At 39.8% G+C, this 23,142-nt stretch overlaps 1 protein-coding gene across 2 annotated transcripts in view; it reads right to left on the minus strand.

Moving 5' to 3' along the window:
• Positions 1 to 23,142, minus strand: part of LOC125894441 (zinc finger BED domain-containing protein 4) — a 69,935-nt gene that overhangs the window by 40,565 nt on the left and 6,228 nt on the right. Inside the window, exon 2 of one of the 2 annotated variants that reach the window (XM_049585812.1) lies at positions 10,308 to 11,937. The exons of the other annotated variant lie outside the window; for it this stretch is intronic. Within the exon in view, the coding sequence (XP_049441769.1) occupies positions 10,928 to 11,842 (915 nt within the window). The 5' untranslated portion in view covers positions 11,843 to 11,937 and the 3' untranslated portion in view covers positions 10,308 to 10,927. Of the gene's footprint in view, positions 1 to 10,307; positions 11,938 to 23,142 lie in introns of those variants that run through there. 2 annotated transcript variants of the gene reach the window in all.

The following is a 23,142-nucleotide window of genomic DNA, read 5'->3' on the forward strand; positions in this document are numbered from 1 at the left end:
TTTCAGATTGGGAAAAGGAAATAGAAAGGTAATAAAGCTCCTACAAGAGGAGCTGATGAATGTATTTTAGCTTTATGCCTGCTGATTCCTAAAAAACAAAAAATAATAATTGACCAATTTTGCTTGGTTTATTTTTGTAAGAGGACACTGATACCACTGGGCGGCACACAAGGGCTTGCAGCTGAACAACTCCCCCCCACTGCCAGTCCTCCACCCCACTATGGCTTAATACTCATTCTTACAGGAACACTGCGGCTCTTAGTGCCCAACCAGCCAGGCCAGGGTGGGGGTGCACTGCAGCACAGAAGGCTCACTTCAACAATAGTGACTCAGATTTCCCTTTATTATCTTTGAGGAAGGACGAAGATTTTGTTTCAGGCTTTTTCCTTTGACATTGGATAATGTATAATACTCTGTGGCACTGAACATATCAAATGATTATGATTTGACACCACATGACATGTATCATATCTTAGCATATGTTAGATTAGGGAGAGTATTTACAATCACATTTTGAGAAATACCAGAAGATGCATGCTGCTATATGGTCACCATTCTGTAACGATCAGTGTGTGCTTGTCTTTTTGTGTACATCGATCCAGCTATCTGGCTTGACGCATGTATGTCTGCCTCTGCTATCAACACAAAATCATATTGCCTCTCCTTCGAGACATAAAGTTGCCCATGCAGTTTGCTGCTGAAAGAGGTCTTCCAGCTTGGAGGTTAATCTGGGATTTGTGCGGCTGTATGAATCAGCATTAAGCCCCTGACATTGACATAATAGTGAGGTTGCGTTCTCAGACACAGTTTAACAGAGTAATGGAGATCTCATTGCTGATGCCCATGAAGCCAGTCTGGGGGAGGCCAGATTGCTGCAGTACTCAGTCTGCTGTCCTCATCAGTCCTGCTATCAGGCTGGTCTGTTGGCGCTGACCCCCATCTGATAGCACCCAGACCTACTTCTCTGTCCCGCTGACCCCGTACCATCACCTCAATAACGGGGAGAGGAGACGAGCTTACTTCTCCTTAAAAGTGAAAACAGAAATATATATGAGCCATTTTGGGTTCTGACACTAATGTAATATTATTGCCTCAAAGAAAGAATTATGAATAGTGTAGATAAAAATGTCCAATTATAGAGAAGAGATTGCAAAGTGATTTACTTAGCAACAGACACTCTATCTTGAAATACGTTTAAGTTCCCCTGTCCCTGTTCTTAATTTACCATCTCTACTACACCTATGATAAGACCAAGCATTCATATAGCAAGAGAAATATGTGTTTGATCACACCATGATATACACCACTGTATGCATTTGGAAGAAACTCCACCTACAATAACAAGCAGATGTGACTGCGAAGGTCTTTATGGGTGGGAGAGCTCAAACTCAGGATTAATGCTGAGGTGGTTCAGTAGGCTAATGCTGTGTGGGAGGTGCAGCGATTTTCATTTCCAGAATCAATTCAGTCAGCACTGTAGAGAGAGAGATCATGAACTTGTGGACAATTATCCCGCTGATGACAAGAAGAGTCCAATCATGGCTTGGTAATGGTGTTTCGTTCTCAGTCTCTGTGAAAAGCCTCAAAATAAAAGCTATAATCACCCTCGCGCAATTGCAGCCTAACACTTCATTTTCCTCAATGGACTCCAAAATTTACCATGGAGGTTAAACTGGACATCCACCCTCTTGCTCTTGGTTTTATTTGTCATAGCGGTGAAAGGAATGTGGATCATTTCTTAATGGGGGGATCTGAGGCATTAACAAGTTTTAATCAAACTCTAGAAACAAAGCTCACCAATGGAACAGGCATATTTCCTCTCCTAAGAGTCTGACTAAAGTGTAACTACCGAAGAACATGATTATGTGATCGAAGAAGATGGCATCTAGTATCAAAACAGTGTTGGTGCCAAAGGGGGGGGGGGGGGGGTCATATGGATGTCCTTTCAACAACAATATTTTTGTCTAATTAAAGTTGCGGTAGGAGGTTTTATTTTGGCATCATTGAGCAGAAATTCCAAAGTAACCTCTCAGCATATTCTTGGCCTAATTCAAGCGAGAGAAACACTAGACTTCGGCATCTCCTCTTGGCTCTATTATCAGGCTGAAGAAGATCTATCCCATGACAAGAGACTTCAGATCAGAAAGAGGACGTTCCTATCAGCTGCTTTACAAATGCAGAAGCGTGTGCATGTCCATTCAGATGAAGAAAGCCTGATTCACTGATGAAAAATCATGCAGAGAAAGCCTACACTGCCTACGCTGCAAAGCTCTATCAGCAAAGTGTTTCAGAGATGGTGAGAAAATGTTGCTAATGTAGGTTAGCCTTCTGCCAACCAGAGCTAAAGGCTTACAGCTGCGGGTTCAAGTTCACCTGTATGTAGCTAACACTAGCTAGGGCCTCAAATCACAGTATGTCATCGACACTGATCTTCAGTTTGTCGCTGTAGCAACTCAAAGTCAGCCAGCACAGACCTCAGACACTGACTGAAGGTCCATCTCTGGAGCTGCTGCCTGCTCTCCACCGATGGAGGCAGTCCACAGCAGCAAGGATTGAGGCAGAGAAACCTCAGGATGCACTAGCTAATTCTTGTCTCATCTATGGTCTGATAAACAGAGAGGGGGAGAGAGTGGGGCAAGGTGGGCTGAGTGAACCAGTAACTGTACAGTGAAGATTAAATAAATCAATCAATGGGGAAACAATAGGTTACTGTATTAAGTACCTGCATTTGCAACTGGTGGGAGGGGCTTAGGACAGAAAGGGGAAAACTGTAGGAGTACTAACTAGAAATTGTGCACCTCAAGGCCAATTTATTGCTCCAAAAAAAAAAAAAAAAATCTCTAATGTGGTCTAATAAAGTACTTATTATAAACTATATATATTCACAACGATCACCTAACTACAAAATATAACACAATATGTTTGGTTTTTAGCTAGCATGCTGGTGGGAAGCAATCTGTTGGTCTGACATTCAGGATAGAAAAGCATAAAGCAGATTTCTTATAGACCAAATCACTGTGACACTGCACTAACACAACAGGCAGACAACTGGCAATTGCTTTGAATTATGGAGATATGGGAAATCGCCAAACTTGTTTATTTCTGTTGTCATTTTCAGCTGTAACAGTAACATTTAAAGATATATGGTTAAACACAGTGGTTCAACCTATCTGACATACCTGCTGTGCTTATTTCATGTACTGTGTTGGTTTGCTGCGTCATTGATTAAGGTAAAGATGAAAAAAAATTCTAAATATAGTGTACATTTAATATGCTGTAACTTTTTTGAGTGGAGTGGAACTTTTTTATAGGAGGCTACAAACTAACCAAATGAGGCAGCGTTTGCTCATCGCTGTTTGATTTTATGTACATGACACAGGCATTTTCTACCCACAAGTTACTGTAAACGAACACAGTGATTTGGCCTATTGCTCACACATGCAGTTATGCATTGAGCAAGTTCATAAAAATGTGAAATATCACTGTACTGTGTTTCAGATCTGTGGCCAATCTGGGTCCATTTGCTGCAGATGAATCTGTAGGTTGTGCACATCCCACAGCGTATTTATCTGTTTTGGCAACTCAGTATTCTTTGGTAATGAACTGCATAAGTGTGTTGTTGGAACACAGTTGATTTTTTATCTTAATGCGAATTGAATTTTTTGATGTGTTTGTTGTTTATCTTGATACTTATTCTTGTTTTTGGCTTCAATCTGTAGCTGTAGCTACACAATGTACTTAAAATAAAACCCACCACTGACAACATAACAATGCTTTTTGGTGTTGTAATGCCTAATTCCACCTCAAACCAACAACAGAATTCAACATCCAATTATTCAATTTGCAACTGTTGCAATCCCCAAACCCTCTTGACCAAGTTACCCACAAGAGACAGCTGATAAGAATGTGTCATCGTTTGTAAATAAAACTAAAATGCAATTTTTAAAAAACAGACAAAATAGTCACTTTAGAAAGCATTTTGTAGACTAGTGGACATCTGCTGTGAAGTTTGTGAGATCTGATAGCCAATGCCCCTAGCTTTAATTAGCTCACAACACTAGGCATGAACATTGCACCAATTATCTTTCTTCAGGCATCCACAGGGAGGAAACGTTACCCATGGCAGGTTCTCTATAGGGGATGCTTTGGCAGCTGCACATCTAATTACACCTATGGGGAGAATCTCTTGGATATCAGAATGGTCCAATTTATGCTCATACTGGGCAATTAACAGCTCCTGTATGCCCATGGCAATGACTGAGCATTTAGTTTTATTAAAAATACATGTACATGTGTCATGCAGAATATATTCTGTGGTGAGTTGCGCCTCCTATAGGAAGCTCTTTGTGGACGAGTTTGACTGATGAATGTGAGGCTTAACCTCCTCTCAACCCTGTGTAGTGTTTAATTGCATGAATATTTCAACAGTTACTGCAAGTCCTTTCACATGTTGTATCAGCAAGATTGCAAGTTTTGAGATACCCACTTGAATAATTCATTTTAACACACAATTTTGTGCAATCTTCTCTGTTTCTTGCAGAGCTTGGATATTGGAAAGCCAATAAGGCAGATCAATGGCCCTTTTCCTGTATTAACACCTCATGTTATCTAAATTCTATCAATGAAGCTGACCCATTGTCTCTGTTTTTCTCTGTAAATTATGAACCAACACAAACAAAGACAAGCACTCATGCATATGCTTCAGTGAGTGGGGCCACGCATGGATATTCACTCTCAAATGTCAGTAGAAGATCTGTCTATTAGACTTGTTTCCAAATTGCCTATTTGGCCAAAACAACAACATGGAAAATGAGAAACACAGTATTTCAAATGTCCATACATCACATATGAGGCTGTGAGTTGAATTGTGAGCTGCAGATTAGACCTATACACTTATTTCAATATTTTTCCATTCAAAGTAATCAGAGATTAAATTTTCAAAAGGTCAGTTGGAATAACACAGCCCAAGGCAAACTTGAGGCACACCGTTTCAGGAGGGTCCACGTTCAATAATGTATGAATGCATGCTGTTTCATTAAAATAGATCCCAATTCAGTGATGTCTTTGATGAATATCCCATTACTGAGATAACCCTTTTATGCAAATAAAATGTCAGTGTTTTGACTGTTTTCTGGCCAGGATTCAGAGTGCAATGATTCAGTGCCCATTTTTCAGCTGGGCGGCTTTGAGAGCGATTGCACCCCGCAGTCAGCCTGCTCCTAGCAAAGCGAGATGGCACTCCGGAGCTGTTTCAGCATTACTGATGATTATTCTGTGCTTTGTCATGCACTTGCATGCAAGATTGGGACAGTCACTAATTCATGATAAAGCTCATACATAATATATGTCTGTTTTGCTTTGATATAATAGATGACTTTTAACTGTAGTTACTGAGAGTCAGCAAGACTCGATGATGATACTCTGCGGATTTCTTTTATTAGGTAACTTTTATCAGTTTGTTTCTTACTTTTGCATCCATTAGAGTGACTTACAGTTATATGTGTGCTATAAGTGGATTTGTCATATTATTGTCACACCTCACTGAGCTGTCCCTATGCATATTTTCTTCCTTTTCTTTACTGCTGTATTGCTGACTGTATGTCTACACCTCTTTGGTTCACATAATACTAAATATTTCATCACAAACAGAATTTATTTCTTTCTTTTTACAGTGCAATATGTGATATGCCCCTTTACCATTTCTTCAAGAAAATATTTTCCAGTGTACTTCGATTTAGGTCCAAGGGTATGTCAGTTTATCCATATGGATAAGCCTAATTTTTATTTAGCCTTTCAGCTGCCATGCTTGAATGAATGGAGAGAAAAGCTTCTGGAAACTCAGAATACAAATGAGAGTGCTTCGACACATGCTGTGTCAGAAATGATAAGTTTTAATATTTTCCCATCCAGCTCCATGGTGCCCTCCTAGACTCCAGATTACTGACAGGCCACTTCATATTTCTAGAGTTTGAGTGAGAGCAAGGTTGCAGGCTTCACCGATAGCTGATGACCACAGGTCATCCCTTTGATAGAGAGGGTCATGGTCTCGCCTGCTTCGCCCTGCCACTTGGCAGCTTGCCTTTTTCAGGAGCATACTGTAGTTTTTTTACACTCTTGTCTTGTGCATATGACAGGTGATACGGAGGCCAATGGCCCTTTCTTGTTTGTTTTTAAAGCAGCTGCCGGAGATAAATGAACTTTAACCACTGAATAAACAGAAGTAGATGCTGATGCTATGAGTATAAGTAGCTAATATCAACATAAAGCATACAGTAGATGTTATCATAAACTCAAACGTACTGATTTATTTATAGTTTTAATAAAATAGTGACTACAGGTAGGGTTTTCAAACCGGTTTGATATTGACACACAGGACCAAATTTTACCACAAGGTGTTGCACTTGACTCACCAACCACTCCCAAGTGGAACATAATGACACCATGTCCCACCAGCAAATGAGCATCTGACCATTCCATTGCATCTCATAAAATCATGAACCAGACATTCGTTTTCTATTGCAGCACTTTCAAAGCAAGCAACAGGAATGAATACAAACAGAGCATCTATCGTCGCTCGCAGCCATTTAGGACATCAAACCCAAAATGTTGCCATATTGGTGCAATTTGTTTTCTTTCTTTCTTACTAGCTCTGCCGTGTATCGTTTTGTCACCCCAAAAAACACATGAATTTCCTAATGAACAACCCTAGTGTTTCCCTGATAATGCTACATAGTGAACAACAAATCTGTGCTGGTTTCGACAAGAAGAGAGCTAGGTAACATTAGCTCTAAGCAGCTGGTGGCCACAACTAACTGCTAACAGGTTGCACTGAGTAACATTATGATGCGTTCAAGCTCTATTCAATAAGAATGAGTATTGGGCAAAGGTAAATTATGACATTGACTCATTTGTAAAATGTAGTTTTTGGCAAGAAAGTTGAATAAATGCAGCTGTTTGAAGGAGAATGTTTTCCCAGCCATATAAAGTAGATATTTATAATATAAATTTGTATGATTGAATTTGTGCTTGTTCAGAGATAGTGTAATGAAGGGCTGACACTGTCTCCCTTGCACAAAAGGGGGAAATAAATAACAACAAAACAAATCAAATCAAATAAAGTTTATTTATATAGCACATTTACAACCAACCACAGCTGACCAAAGTGCTGTACAGAATAAAAGAATGACACACAAATATATAGCAATATAAAATGTACACAAATATAAATCAGATTAAAACTGGTAAGAATGATTACAAACATGAAAAATAATTATATTTATTATTTTATGATTTTATGAAACAAAAAAAAATCTTTTTTATTTTATTGAAATTTTATGATTATAAGATTTTATAATCTTTATAAAAGATTATAAAATACTAAAATATTCAAATCACTACTGACAACCAAAGGCCATTGAAAACATGAACCTTTTAAGTGTCAATGGAGGGGGAGCATTTGATTGAGATGGGAAGGCTATTTCAGAGCTTTGGAGCAGCGACCGCAGAGGTACGATCTCCCTTACCCACCAGCCTCGATCGTGGAACCCTTAAAAGACAATGTGCAGAGGATCTGAGAGGTTGGGAGCTGGAGTAGGGGCAGAGGAGTTCAGCAATATACTGGGTTGCCAGCCCATTTATGGCTATAAAAAATAATTAAAAGAACCTTGAAATCAATCCTGTATTTGAAGGGTAGCCAGTGCAGGGAAGCTAGCACTGGTGTAATGTTGTCAAAACAAATTGAACAAAACAACACAAAAACACTGACTCAGCTATCGGCCAAACAGTTATTGTGGACATCTTTATCGGTATCGGCCCAGAATTTCAGCCTGTGCATCCCTAGTACTAACGTAATTTAGTGCTATAATGCCATCAGCACAGGTTGCTGATGTAGGCTACTTTTTGATTTTCCAGAAAGTGTGATAATGACAATTGTCAGTTTGCATAAAATCAAACCGGTTTAAGCTCTTACACCTAATCACACCAGCAACACCGGAAATCAGCTCAACATGATCTACATTAGAAAATACTTGCATGTTTTACACTGAGCCATATGTGAATTAACCTCAAGTTAGCCCAAGTAACTTTCTTGATTGGTCAACAAGGAAATGAAAATGCAAACTATACAATATACCTGATTGCTTCATGGTCAATTAAGGCTTAGAGGGAGGCAGATGAAATCAATGCTGTTCTTCCAGAGGATTTAATGGAGAATTAAGACATGTTAGGAAATGCCCAACATCTCCCGCCATTAAAAACTTTAAGGCTTGTGTGGGAGTCTGTGTGTCAATAAAAGAGGGCAATAATAAGCTCCCTAGTCCTGATAATTGCAGTCAATTTAGCTATGAGTAGATGTGAGGGTGAATGGAGCTGGTGTTATCTACATGGGACCAGCCTGTGATAGTAACGCAGAGTCCCGGGGTCCTGGGAGACTAATAACACAGTAGGATTACTGAGCGCTCACTCTGCTTGCACCAAGGACATTTGCCAATAACAACTTTATCTGCCTCCTCCATGCGCCTTGGGTTCTGGCATTTGTAACTGCTGGAAATTAAGAATCGCTTTGTTTTGTCTCCAAGCTGGGGATTGCTGACTGTGGCTGTAATCAAGACAAAAAAAGATTCTTTCAAAACCTTTTTGATAAAACCTTGAGCAATTTCATCATGTCACTGTCATTTTGCCACGTTCTTATCAGTTGATTAATCAGGGAGAGTTGTCTGCTGCTGAAGACAACCGTTTGAGGTTTCCAAGGATTTTCTGTGTGTTTTCATAAGACGACTGCAGTCCTCATCCTTCACAGGGATGTCATTATTTCACAACCTACTAACCTATTAATGGGGGCTGACAAAGGCCTCAAATTTTGATTTGCATAGATTTATCAAAGCCATTTTAACCTCCATCATTTTATGCCCATGTCTCGTAACCATTTCACATCTCTTCAAAATCACCCATTACAATCTACCATACATGGTTATGATGTGATGCGTATTTGTTACAACATATCCTGCAACTTGAGCTGGAACAATTAGTTGACAGTTTACGGCTTGGATGCGTGTGGCTTATGGTCTGGCATCTGGTCGCTACTTTTTTATTAAGTCCCAATGTTACTTGTGTGCTGTGGCCAGAAAAGTCCTAAACACAGCGAAATAAGAAGAAAAGAAGAAAATACAGGCAGAGGTCAGGGTCTCTACAGATACATACACAGCCACACACTTCTAGTGGGTGATAAGTGAGGAGTGAGAGTGATTACATCTGTAAGAGTCTCTACATGTTTTTTAAGGAAAAATCCTGCGCAGTATATCTTTATTTGTTTGAGTCATTTTCCAAGCAAACAGCCTAAATATTGTGTATCTCCAGCTTTATGATAGTAAATCTATCTTGATATCATATATGTTTGGGTTTTGGATTTTGAAAATGTCAACCTCAGTCTGGGAAATTAAAATCGGATTAAAAGATTCAGCATGTCACTTAAATTTTCTGCATGACGCGCACAGGAAAAACAATCTGTTGTTAGATATATTAACACTATGCCAGAAACCTTACATTTATTTCATTTTGTTACAGGTTGATTGCATAGGTGGAATATGGTCTTATTACAAAATGCAAGTCTCTTTCAAAAGAAATCCAAGACACACTGTAGGGTGTGTGCAAAGTTAAAATGCATTTACTTTAGGCTACATGGCAGTATTCTAATTCTTTTTTTTTTAAATACATATAACTATGTAAAACAAAGGTTTTATATTGCACAATGTGCCTCAGATTATATTTGAAGAAGGCCTGCATTTTGCATTTTTTACTGAGACTGTGCTGCACCCATGCAATGAGCCCTTAACAAAATGGAATAAGCACAGCACACCTGAAGTATCCAAAGAGCACCTATATGTGATCACCACAAAGACTCAGCAGTGCTTCTACTCCAAGAAAGTTACACTGGACACTGTAATCTGTTGATCTCAGTTGATTGAGGGGCCTCCCATATTGGCACACCCTGAGGTACCTCTGAGGGCATTTTGGTCCCCAGATTTTGCTGCAGATTGAAAGCTCTTGACTTTCACGCTGCTCTTTTGGTAAAGACAGCAGCGGACACGATGCAGCAGCCTGGAACAGAGGAGACTTTGCACCATAAGGCTCTAAAATAATATTATCTTCTCTCTCCTGCTTGGAAGTGGTAAATTTCGAGCTCACAGCAAGTCAATATGATACTGTCTCTGGCGTAGGGCTGGGCGATATGGCTTAAAAATAAAATCTCCGTTTTTTTCACACCAAACCCGATTTACGATTTTAATCGATTTTTTTCCCCCTTCTTAAAAACACACTACAAATGACAAAGAAATTATTCAAAACAAGTTTTGCTTTTATTTTGTTTTGATTTTCTCTTCTGGGATTTGAACAAAATTTCCCATTAGGGCTAAAGTGCAACAAAACACAAGTCTTGAAACAAGCTTGTAAACAAGATGACAGGCCCTGCCATTGTAAACAACAGCGAAAATTAAACTTTTCAGCAAGCTTTCTACTGGCTTCAAACAATGTCCCAACTTCCCATCTCCCAGTTTTGAAAACATAACTAAGAAAACTTCTTCTTTGACTGTGATACAGCGCACCTTCAAACTAACGTAAAATAAACAAATAAAAGTGCTTCCTCTTGAAAAAAATAAGTCCCTTTCTGATAAAACACTTTTTGAAAACATTAACATTTAACATGTCGTTACAAAAATAGATAATTTTCCTCATTGGTAAACAAAACCTTCATTAAAGTTCACATGTGCATATAAATAAAAGGTGCCTCTTGTATACGAAGATTATTTTGTATCCCTGAATATGTAAACAAAATCATCAAACATCTGCATGCATCGCATAGTCAACATCAAATTTTAGAAGATATACAGGACATGAGGTGCTTGCCATGCTGTCTTTAGTTTCTTTTTTCTTTTTACAAATTTTTGGCAAGGAAAACAAGCCTGTCTACTACCTCTGGCTTGAGGCATGCCCTGTTGCAAGTAACAATGCCACCCCCCACACTAAAAACCCTCTCTGACGGGACACTTGTAGCAGGGACAGATAGGTATTTTTTGGCCAGATTACTGAGCCTTGGGAAGTTTGGTTCGTGGCGCTTCCACCACTCAAGTGGATCAGTGTCTGGATCTGCCTCAGGGGTCAGCAGGTAGGTTGCCAGCTTAGTCTCTACTTTCCCTCCCTCTGACTGGTGGGGAGATGGCACCGGCATACTCTTCTTAATGAAGGAAGCTAAAGTCATTTTCTTATTGGGTGGAGGCTGGGCTTCTTGGCGCACCTGCACAGCTGGACCAGGCTGCTGTGGTGTACTTTTTTCAGCAGGCAGAGACAACAGCTCAGTGACTGCTCTTTTGTTTTTTACTTGTTCCACCTTTCCTGGGTCAATGTAGGTTGTTCGGAACCTGGGGTCCATCAGTGAGGACATGTCTAAGAGTTCATCCGTCACAGGGTTGCTGTATTTGTTCTCAAGGTACAGCAGAATGTTTTTTTTAATAGTTTTAGTGAGCTCGGTATCTTCTTCCTCTGGCTGTAGGAGACTGGTTTTGAACAAATGGAGCACCGGCTTAATGTAGGAAACGCTAACATAACCCTCCCAGGACAGGGCGTCAGTAAAGTCTTGGAGTGGTTTGACAGCTTTATTTATTGATTCTAAAACCTCTTGCCATGTGGGCACGAGATGCCGACTTTTCTTGTCTGCACCGAGGACACAGGCTATGGTCTTCTCCTGTTCCAGAAATCTCTCTATCATTTTTTGTCGTGAACCCCATCTGGTAGGGGACTCCGTTATTAGCTGATGAGGGGGTAGACCAAGCTCAGCCTGTACTTCACCCATCTCTCTTCTTTTTTTCCAGCTATAGGAAAAGGCAGTAACAGCCTTTTTACAAACCCCAACGGCACGCTCGATCCGTGGGTCCTTCACACCATTCTCTGTGTAATAAATAAAGAAAGAAAACACAAACGAAACAATTTTTACTGTGGCATGAAATACTGTAAAAATAGAAATGATTATTAGTCTGTATAGTTGTATACTGTGTGGTGTTTTCATTGCTAGTTTGACTAATTTAAGACTTTAATTGTTTAATTGAAAAGGAGGTAATTTAAAGTCTGTAGCAGCATTTGACCACTAGAAGGCAGTGTGTACCCATGTAACGGGCCCAGAGGCAGTGCGAAGTGGACTGAACATTTGTCAAATATGCGGTAGTACAGCTAGCTGCCTACTGCATATTGTGTTTAATTACTACACTGATGTTTTCTGTTTAATGATGGCAACCTCTGTAATGTTTAACTTGTTGATATAAAGGTTAGGTGACTGATAATGTAATACCTCATTACATCATTGGGAATTTATTACATTTTCGTGTCGACCTTTTTTTCCACATCACTTGAATGCATCATCGCCCATTAGACTCTTACCTATAGTGTTGTGCAGTCTATGTCCAAAGCATTAGAGGTTGGGCCACTCATTGTCTTTGAGAGCTTTAATTATGTTGGTGCCACTGTCTGTCGTCATATAGATGAGTCGCTCTTCAGGAAGTTTCCAGGAGCTCAGAGCATCCTTTAGCCCCTGGGCAATTATTTCACCTTTGTGGTCATCGGGGAAATAAGCCATTTGGAGGCAGGCACTTCACAGATCCCAGTTGTTGTTGATAAAATGCACAGTCAAGCTCACGTAGGGCTGCATTGTTCGGCTGGACCATAGGTCTGTTGTGGTGGAGTAAAACGACACCTCCTCCAGCTCTCTAGCAATCCTTTCCCGTGTGCAGTTGTACAGGTGAGGCAGGGCAACTCTGGCAAAATACTTGCAGCTTGGCAGCACATACCTGGAGTCGAAAGTTTTTAGCATATGGATAAACCCCGGCTTTTCCACTGTGTAAATGGAAACCATGTCCTTAGCAATATGCAACGCGACTGTATCAGTAATGGCTTTCCACCGGGTCCCGTTCTTATCATATGGGATACATTGTGAAAATGAATCCACTTATTTAGACTGTTTTTTTAGCGGGTGTTTGTGGGCTGCCGCTGCTGTCTTGTGCAGCTCACAGAGAGCAACATTCCTCCCACTCGGCTGCGTGCCGCTGCTTGAGGTGCTGGAATAAATTTGTCGTACTGCTACCTTTGGTTGCAACAGCTTTCAGACAGATTTTGCAGCAGGTCGTGGTTTGTTTGATGTCAGACACATTAAAACAAAACCAGTTCCAAATAACCAACGACACCGGGCCTTTTTTGGGGGACGATCTCTTCTCCGCTTGCTGCCATGTTGTGTACTGTGTAGCTGTGGAGAGGCGGGGGGAGGGGTCAGCGCACTCTGACCTATGGGAGCCCAAGGGGAGCGCCAGCGGTGTAAATTAAAGAAAAAAGCTAAAAAAAAAGACTATTTTCATTAATAATAAATCATCTTTAACTACAAATTCAAATAAATTGATAAAATCGATTTATCGCCCAGCCCTACTCTGGTGTTTGTTTGATTTGTCTGTTACACATTTCCGATCCGTCGTTACATTATATGAATGCTGCTGTCATACTGAAAGTCCCTCTGAACCCCATTCAAGCTATCAAACTCTGTATGAAAAAAAATGGACTGTCGAATTTGTATTGAACAGCAAAATCTGATTAGAGTGGCCTACGCAGTGTAGAGCTGCCGTTTTAAGCTGAGCTTTTGTCACACGCCCTGTTTCTATTTATTACTGGATGCAGTCTTTAAAAGTGTTGCAATGGATGGGGAAAAGACAACATACTGTCACAATATTGCCACAATGACATGATGATGTCATGATGATGGCATGATTACATGACGACATCGTGACAATGACATCATGATGACGTCATGGCGTTGTCATCATGATGACAACATGATGGTGTCACAATGATGACTATATATGTCATGATGACATGATGATGTCATGATGACATCACGATGATGATATTTTGATGACATGATAAAATCATGATGATGAAATGAAGATATCATGGTGACAAAATAATGTCACGATATTAACACAATGACATGATGATGTCAAGATGAGAGAAGACAGAAGAGAAGACAGCATGGTGATGACATCATAATGACGTCATGATGACAATATGATGATGACATTTTGATGACATGATGATAATATAATGATGTAATGATGACGATATGACGACAACATGATGGTGTCAACAACATGATGTCATGATATGATGACGACATGATTCTGTTATGATGACACTATGATGACAACATGATGAGTTGATGTCATGATTATATCATGTTGAAGACATGACATCATGATGATGACAACATAATGACATTAAGGTGATGACATGTTGATGATGACATTTTGATGACATGATAACATAATGATGTTATGATGACAATATGATGATGACACGTCATGATGTCATGTTGATGTCATGATGAAGATGTGATGACAACATGACGTCGTGATGATAACACGATGACATGATTTCATGATGATAACAAAAAGATGTCATGATGGCTACACTATGATGTCCTGATGATGATATAATGTCATGATGACGACATGATGAACTGATGTCATGACTATGTCATGCTGATGTCATGGTGATATGATGATGACAACGGTATAATGTCATGATGATGCTATTTCATTATTATAATGACATGATGAAATCATGATGATGTCATGATGACATGATTACACAATGTCATGATGATGGCATGATGACATGATAACATGTTGTAGTGATGTCCTGTGATGGCATCATGATGTCATGATGACAATATGATGATGAAATTTTGATGACATGATAACATAATGATGTAATGATGACAATATGACAACAACATAATACCATGATGATGACATCATGATGATATTTTGATGTCATGATAACATGATGATTATGTCATGATGACGATATGATGATGCCATCATGACAACATGATGATACAATGTCATGATAATTTCATGATGATGTCATCATGTTTCATGATGAAGATATGATGACGACATAGTGACATAATGATGATGGTGACATGATGCTGTGATGTCATGATGATGACAACATGATGATGCTATGACATCATGATGATGACAAGATGATGTCATGCCATGATGATGACGACATGATGTCATGTCATGATGATGATGACATGATGTCATGATGATGCCATGATGTCATCATGATAATGTCATGATTATGTCATGATGACAATATGCGATGACATGATATAACAATGATGTAATGAAGACATGATGACAACATGATATGATTTCATGTTTTCATTATCAAAATATCATCATGACATGGTAATGTCATGATGATATTTTGATGACACGATAATGACACGATGAGATCATGATGATGATGATGTCATGATGACAGTACACTATGCAATGATGATGGCATGATGATGTAATGATGACACCATGATCATGTCATAACAACGATATGAAGACAACATGATATGATGCCATGATTATGACATCATGGTGATGACTGCATGATGATGATGCCATGATGACATTTTGATGACATGATACTGACATGGTGATGTCATGATGATGTCATAATGATGTCATGATGATATTTTGATGACATGATAATGACAGGATAAAATCATGATGATGACATGATTAAGTTATCTACATGATGCCTCCTCCTGTCGGTAAAAAAAACAAAAAGAGGTGGCAGCTGGCTGGAAGGGGATTGCCAGGGAGCTTAATGTTTCCGGTAAATGAATTTTCCAATAACAACTTACTTGCTGTTGGCTATATTCTACATACTTTCCAATGAATATTACAATATAAAACGTGGGCTCTCTGTTTAAAAAGAACAAATGCAGCAAGATAGCTGGTACGCTACTGACGCATCTTTTAAGTGGTTACGTCTCCAGTCTGAGCTCGAGTGCACAGCTGAGAGGGAAGTCTACGTGGTTTGTTTACATGATGTAGAAAGAAGAAGAAAATCCGCACACTGAATTAGAGCTCTCAGGTTACTTTATTGACTAAAATGTAACTTTTCAACCCAAATGGTCTTCCTCAGGCAACTTCAAAAGAATGAAATGGCAGGTGGCAGATATATATATATAGACTAAGAGCCAGGTCACATCCCACCCACGTCATCTGTCAATCAAACAATCAGACAGTCATTCAGGTGAGCCATATATAGGCATATAATGGCTACTTAGTATGCACGAAGGATTTGCATAACAATAAATGCAAAGAATACAGATATACAAAAGAGTCAGGTGACATCCCACCCACGTCACTAGATTTTTTTTAGAAAATGTTGTAAGATTTTTTTTAGAATTTTATAGAAAAAGTTTTGCAAAAAACAAACAAACATAGGATTACAGTTTTAAAAGGAATACAGTTTTAAAAGAACACTGCTTGGAGAATAAAAACACCACATACCAGTTCACAAAAAGGGCTTAATGTCATTATGGCCATTAGGTGACATGGTATTGAGAAAGAAGATCCAGTAGGTCTCCCTTTGAAGGAGTCTTCTTTCAATGTCACCACCCCTATGCTGTTTTTGAACCCTCTCCACTCCTAGATAGCGCAGAGCACTGACATTGTGGCCTGCTTTTTAAAAGTGGGCCGCAACAGGGCTGTGCTCGTCGCCTGATCCGATCTTGCTCCTGTGTTCACTGATTCTAGTACCCTGGATGTTTTCCGAATATACGCAAGGCCACATGGGCAACAGATCATGTAAATCACATGTGTGGTACTGCATGTAATGGCCCCACGAATAGAAATGTTGCGACCCGTGTGTGGATGGGTAAAAGTTTTGCACCTCTGCGTGTAGACGCATTGGGAGCAGCCCCCTCATTTGTAGTTACCATCTGGTAGACTGAGAGGTTTTGGTGTGTTTTGGGGGCTAATGTCAGATCTGACCAGGCTATCCCTGAGGTTGTTAGGATGTTTAAACACTAGTTTGGGTGGTTCAGTGAATTCATGCTTGAGTTTAGGGTCTGAGTTTACAGTATGCCAGTGTTTTTGGATTGTCTCCCTAAACTTAGCACCAAGGGGGGAGTATCTGACACAGCACATAGTAGAGTTAGGGGTGGGTGCCTTTTTTCTAGGTTTGAGGCAGTCTTCTTGTGTCATCTGGTCATAGCGCCCCCTGGCTGCAGCAACCCACTCCTGTCTATAACCCCTATTAAGGAACCAGTTGGAAAGGTCTGAAGCCAGGCTTTTTGTATTGGTATTGGTGTTTTTATTCTCCAAGCAGTGTTCCTTTTAAAACTGTATTCCTTTTAAAACTGTAATCCTATGTTTGTTTGTTTTTTGCAAAACTTTTTCTATAAAATTCTAAAAAAAATCTTAAAACATGTTCTATATTTTGTATATCTGTATTCTTTGCACTTATTGTTATGCAAATCCTTCGTGCATACTAAGTAGCCATTATATGCCTATATATGGCTCACCTGAATGACTGTCTGATTGTTTGATTGACAGATGACGTGGGTGGGATGTGACCTGGCTCTTAGTCTATATATATATCTGCCACCTGCCATTTCATTCTTTTGAAGTTGCCTGAGGAAGACCATTTGGGTCAAAACGTTGCATTTTAGTTAATAAAGTAAACTGGGAGCTCTAATTCAGTGTGCAGATTTTCTTCTTCTTTCTGCATGGACCCCTATTATCCAGCACCTGACCAAAAACAGGACTGGATGTGTGCACAACTACTCTGTCTTCTTGCTTACATGATGTAAAAGAAGTGCATACTTAAGGAATTTAATGTTGAAAGAGGGCTCCAATATAACGTGATTCAAGCTCATAGTCAGAGGCTCATGTGCTGTTAGGACATTCATTAAGCTCTATTCGGGAGCTGCTGCTGAATTAAGTGCGACACCTAGTGATAAAATACAGTATACCAGTCCAGCTCATAATATTAAACTGGTTCGAAAATGTTCTCACTGGCCCACCCCTAGCAATAACCTGATCACATTACCTGTAAACAGCATGAACAATAGTTCTTGTCGCACAGCATGTATGACCTCTCATACCTGCGGTACAAATGCAGATGTTCCCCCTTTAATTTGTGCCATAGCGGCACACTGCATGTTAAGAAAAATGTTGCCCCTCTTCCCCGAAATGAGCCAGATGCTCCTGACATTGCTGCACCGTAGGGAACACCTGACATTAGCACAGTGTTCTTCAGGGCTGTGTTTAATATGTATAGGAGCCCTTTTGTCTTTTAGCAGACAGATCCCTCATTGGTGTGCCTCACCGTCTCACTAGCTTGAAGAGATGAATTCAAACACTGACCCCCATTCAGCAGCTAGCATGCACACGCCTGAGGTGATGAAGTAAAGCGCAGACAGAGATGTTTTGAAATACTGTCAGTTGGGTTTAAATTTGTTTAAACACACTCATCTCTCACATGTCAATTGTTGGCGTAGAGTTCAAACTGTGTGCTCAGCCTTGTTCCTCCCAGGCTAAGCTAAGTTTACAGCTTAATTGCTGCCTAGGGCTCAGCCTCTCTAGCTAAGAGGTATCAAAAGGGATCTCAGTGGACAGGTCTCAGATCCCCCCCCAACCCCAATTAGTTTCCATAGAAACCATAGAAAATGCATATTAAAAGTCACAACATTCTGGCTTTGTTTGATCTTTATCACTGAATTCCAGCAAACAGAATAAACCAGGATGTGCCACTGCATAGCTGCCAAATATGATCCATTACTCCCATAAATTTGTCTTTGCGGTTGCAAAATGTGTGGCTGTGAGATGTTTGAGTGTAATTCAATTAAACTACAATCCTTACAGTTTTCCCAAAAGGCCCTTTGCTAAAGAAAATGACAAACACAACTGCCATAAATGATTGTAAAGCTACACTCGATGTGAGCTCGGCATGTGGTTTGGCTTCCTTTTCACTGGCTGAATAAGTTCCTTTCAATTATAGTGACATAAACTGTCTCAAAGATGATAAGAACCTGAGTATATGCCACTGAATAAAGTGCCAGAGGTTCACACAGTAATGTAGAAGCCATTCTTTGTCTCACACCGAACAGGCAGTGCAGTGAAAATTGGAGCTTTTTGTCATGTTTGATATGAAACTGGTAGGCCACAGATTTCATAGTAAGGGCATTTATTACTCTACAGACCACTTCCAGCAGTATATAAAAACCAGCAGATGAAAGGGCAGAATGTAACAATTGAGAGTGGGTATTTATACACCATGTATAATATGAATATTTGTACCTGCTTCAAACAAAAACCTGTCACCTCATGACAGTCTGGGCTACTTAACAGCCCAGAATCTATTACTCACTGCAACCTTCCAACCTGCTCAAACATCAGCAATTAAAAACAGACAGCATGTGGGTTCAGAGTGGCAGAAGAAGTGTAGTTAGCAAAGGGAACGGGGCTAAATGTTAGACAGTGAGGAGCTGCTGTAAAGTGAAAAGCATTGCACGGATGCGTTGCGTAACAAACATAAAAGCGCGGCATGAAAAAGACATTGTGTGATGGCACGAGATGAGGAAACATGGAGATGTTAGTCGCGACTGGCTCGCCCAGTCTTGGAGCTGATGGGGGCCTGAATACTGGAGCTCAGTGGCTATTTCAGTGCTTGTTCCCATCAGGGATGGGTCTTAGCAACATGCCACAGGACATCATTTCATGCATCACTGAGCTGCCTTGAAACTAATGCAGCCAGTTCTTGATTTTTTGGGGGGCTTCTGCAGAGCTGAGTTTTTATAGAATATTTTGATACTTTGCCATTCAACCTGTGTAACCTCAATGTACCTTATCCCTGTGTAATCCTGTTGGCAATTTTTTTTAAAGTTTACAATCGAAAACGGAGATACTTGTTATTCATTTAGTATCAAAGAGGAATATGAAGTAAAAGCACAGCGCCAGAGACTGAATTCTCTCTGTGCTGCGCATTGTGGAAACAAAGACAATGTGAATTAGCATTTTACAAGTCCTGTCTTTAAACTGTGAATGCCATTATAACTCTGGAAAACAATGGACCCCCAGGAACAATGGTCTCAGCACAGTAGCTACACATAAAACGATGTTGAGACCTGTAATTTGTGCTTGTAATTATATGCTGTCTTGTCCAGTCCCCATTACTCCATATGAGCCTGCCTAAAAACGTGACGCTGATCTTTTGCCTTTGGGAAAACACAAGGATATTTTTATAGCACAGAATAATTGCTAGTGTTGCAATTTGTAGATATACAGTTATTTATTCTGTGAACTGTGGTCATTATGTTATTGTCACAATGTTCTTTATCTTGACAATACTCATTAGCTCCATCCTGATCCACAAAGAGAAACTCCGAGTATTTTTCTCGTGTGCATCCGTCATTGCATCCTTTTAATATGGTGGCAAAAAATAAACTGGGAAATCCACTATGAGAACATCAGACAAATATATTTTTGACGGTTTATCGGTTCCAGTTTCCTACACACCCGGGCCTATGATTATAATGCTAAAAATGTGCATAGCTATCAGGGTTTGAAATACCACACGTGTATGCACCGTAATGCATGGTAAATATTTGCTGTGCATGTAATTCTCAGCTCTACACATACACAGGTGCACTTAACATGGTACAATAAATATGTTGTGCTGGGCTGCCAACTCTTAGGCAGTGACAGTGACACTCTTACAGGCTCTTATAGGTCCATTTCCTCACATAGAGAAAAACAAAATTATGACTGATAATGTCGCAGTGTGAAAAGAGGACACTGGCGGGGCACGGACAGACGAGACAGAGTAGCAGCACTGTCAACCACTGCCATAAATCCAGCCACCACTTGGATTTTGATGTGCATCTATTCATGCTGTTACGGTACCATTATTTGGAGCAGCCAGAAAACATGAAGGAAGACTCGCATGGCAGCATTACTTCATCACACATCACATATTAAAAAGGTCTTGTTGAGTAAGTGATGTCAGTAAAGAAATGATACACAAATGTTTCCATATTAGGTTTCCTGAGAGGTGCAAAGGATTTCTGCTCAAAATTTTCCTATAGCCATTATTTTTGAATAAGCTGATGGCACACTAAAATGTAAGTGAATTCCACCAGAGATACAAACTCATAATTGTACTATTCTCATATGGTTCTAAGAAAATTCCAACCAATCATTGCATTCGCACTGAATGCAATGATTGGCCGAGCGGCCTGTCTGTCTTCCCCACGTAGACACCTCCGACTGACATAACCGCTCGCGTAACATCTCTCATCCAGTTGCTAATGGTTAGCCTACTGTAGCCTAACATAGCCCGATCCTCTGTATTATCTTCCTTGTTTGTTGCCAGTCACAGTACTATCTAACATTAGCGTTTGCATTATATAATAAAACTCATCAGTCATCACTGGCCCCGGATAAGTTTCAAAACTCCGGGGATGGGTTTGACTGTGCAGGACATGTAACGTTATGTTTAGTTTGCTTCTAATATAACATATAACATTATATGACAACACAGCACCCAGTTGCTAATGGCTACCGTCAGCAATCAGCAGCGTGTTTTACTCCTCTTCTCTTCTACTCTTCTCTTGGCGTGTTACACTCGCTCTCCTCTTCCATGTATCTAACGTTACCTTGCCAACGCCTATGTCTATCATAGACGTAATGAGGACGTAATGGAGGAGGGGGGAGTAGGCCTTTGAAGAGAGGTGGAGTTGCAGGAGGAGGGGGATGGGACTTTGGAGGGAGGCGGGAGATGTGGATGTTCAAATTTTTTCTAAGTGCTGTGTGAAATGCAAGAGAGGTAAGAGTTGCTTTAGGGGTCAATTTTGTTGTATTCCCATGCAATTAAAAATAAAGGCTCTTTGGTTTTAGTTCAAGTCCATTACTGTGAAGGAAAAGTCAGCTCAAATGATATTGTAACATAATGAAAATTTCTTCATTTTAAACTCTCACAATTGGTAAATGTTTTCCTTGAGAGGTTTGCTGAAATGTTCAGAATGACCCTGACTGTGACCGCGTAACATTTGAAGTTATTTTACTGTACAGATTTGAAGAAAATGAAGGAGGAAGTCAGCTCATATTATAACACGTTGATGATTTCCTAATATTTAAACATAATAATAACAAAAAACGCATTCTGAGCCCTGAATATACAGTTCACTTCATAAATACACAAAATCAAACGCTTACCTAATTCAAGTTATACATTATGAAGTGTATCTATTTGGAAACAAACTGGGTTTCTAATTGAATCACTAATACATGATATGAGTTGTATTATCAATTGATATCTGCCTATATTCACATGATGATTGGTCTAATATGATCGGATGGAGAACGTGCTGCATTCTAATGCTGTGATAAATACTCACAAAGGAACAAGCCCAACCTTTCCTGATAATCCTCTCACCTTTGCAGCACAGAAAAACCTTTACTCAGAAAACACTTAGTAACATAGCTGCTCTGTGAGAAATCATACATCACTTGTGTATTTTCTCTGTATCCAAGAACTAAAAAGTATCAGAAAAAAATGGTATGGCCGTAAAGATAAGCCCTTTTAAGATAAAGTATACATTTTCTGCCGTGCTCTTGGAGATGGACCAAGGCTAGCTTTGCTCCAGGTAATCGAACATTACTTGCATGTAAGTGGGTTTCAAAAGAAATATACACTCACACACACATATGCATACACACTTATTCAAACGGAGATACCATATAACTGAGGGAAAAAAACAAACCTTGGCAACACTTTATGCTCTATTGTGATGCAACTATTGCCCTCACTGTGGAAGATAGTGTTTCCTTTAAATGTTAATCATTGGGCCAACATAATTAGCCGCTGGTCCAGTGTAACACCCCGTGTCAAATGAAGAGCAGGACTTTCCAGTGGAGAGTGATTGCACTTGAAAGTCTAGAAGATTACCACACATAAGCATAGCCTCAGACGAAATTTCCCGGTTGGCAAACTTGATATTTGCTATGCAATTGCCTTCAAGGTTTTTGAAGATTTAGCAGAGAAAGTTGTGATTGTTGTACAGAACATCTACAGAGACGTTTGTGTGAAACTCCACTCGCATACTGTAGGCTTATTTGAATTCATAGTGGGCATTCACAGCCACGCTACAGTATACGCCTCGCCGAGACACAGGGAAAGAGAGGCTTGATGAAGTTTTAAATCTCGATGCTCTGATTTGTTTTGTCATTTAGCGGAGTGGAAACATCGGCAGATAAC

Source organism: Epinephelus fuscoguttatus, linkage group LG9 (assembly GCF_011397635.1).
Source record: "Epinephelus fuscoguttatus linkage group LG9, E.fuscoguttatus.final_Chr_v1".
Classification (NCBI taxonomy): domain Eukaryota; kingdom Metazoa; phylum Chordata; class Actinopteri; order Perciformes; family Serranidae; genus Epinephelus; species Epinephelus fuscoguttatus.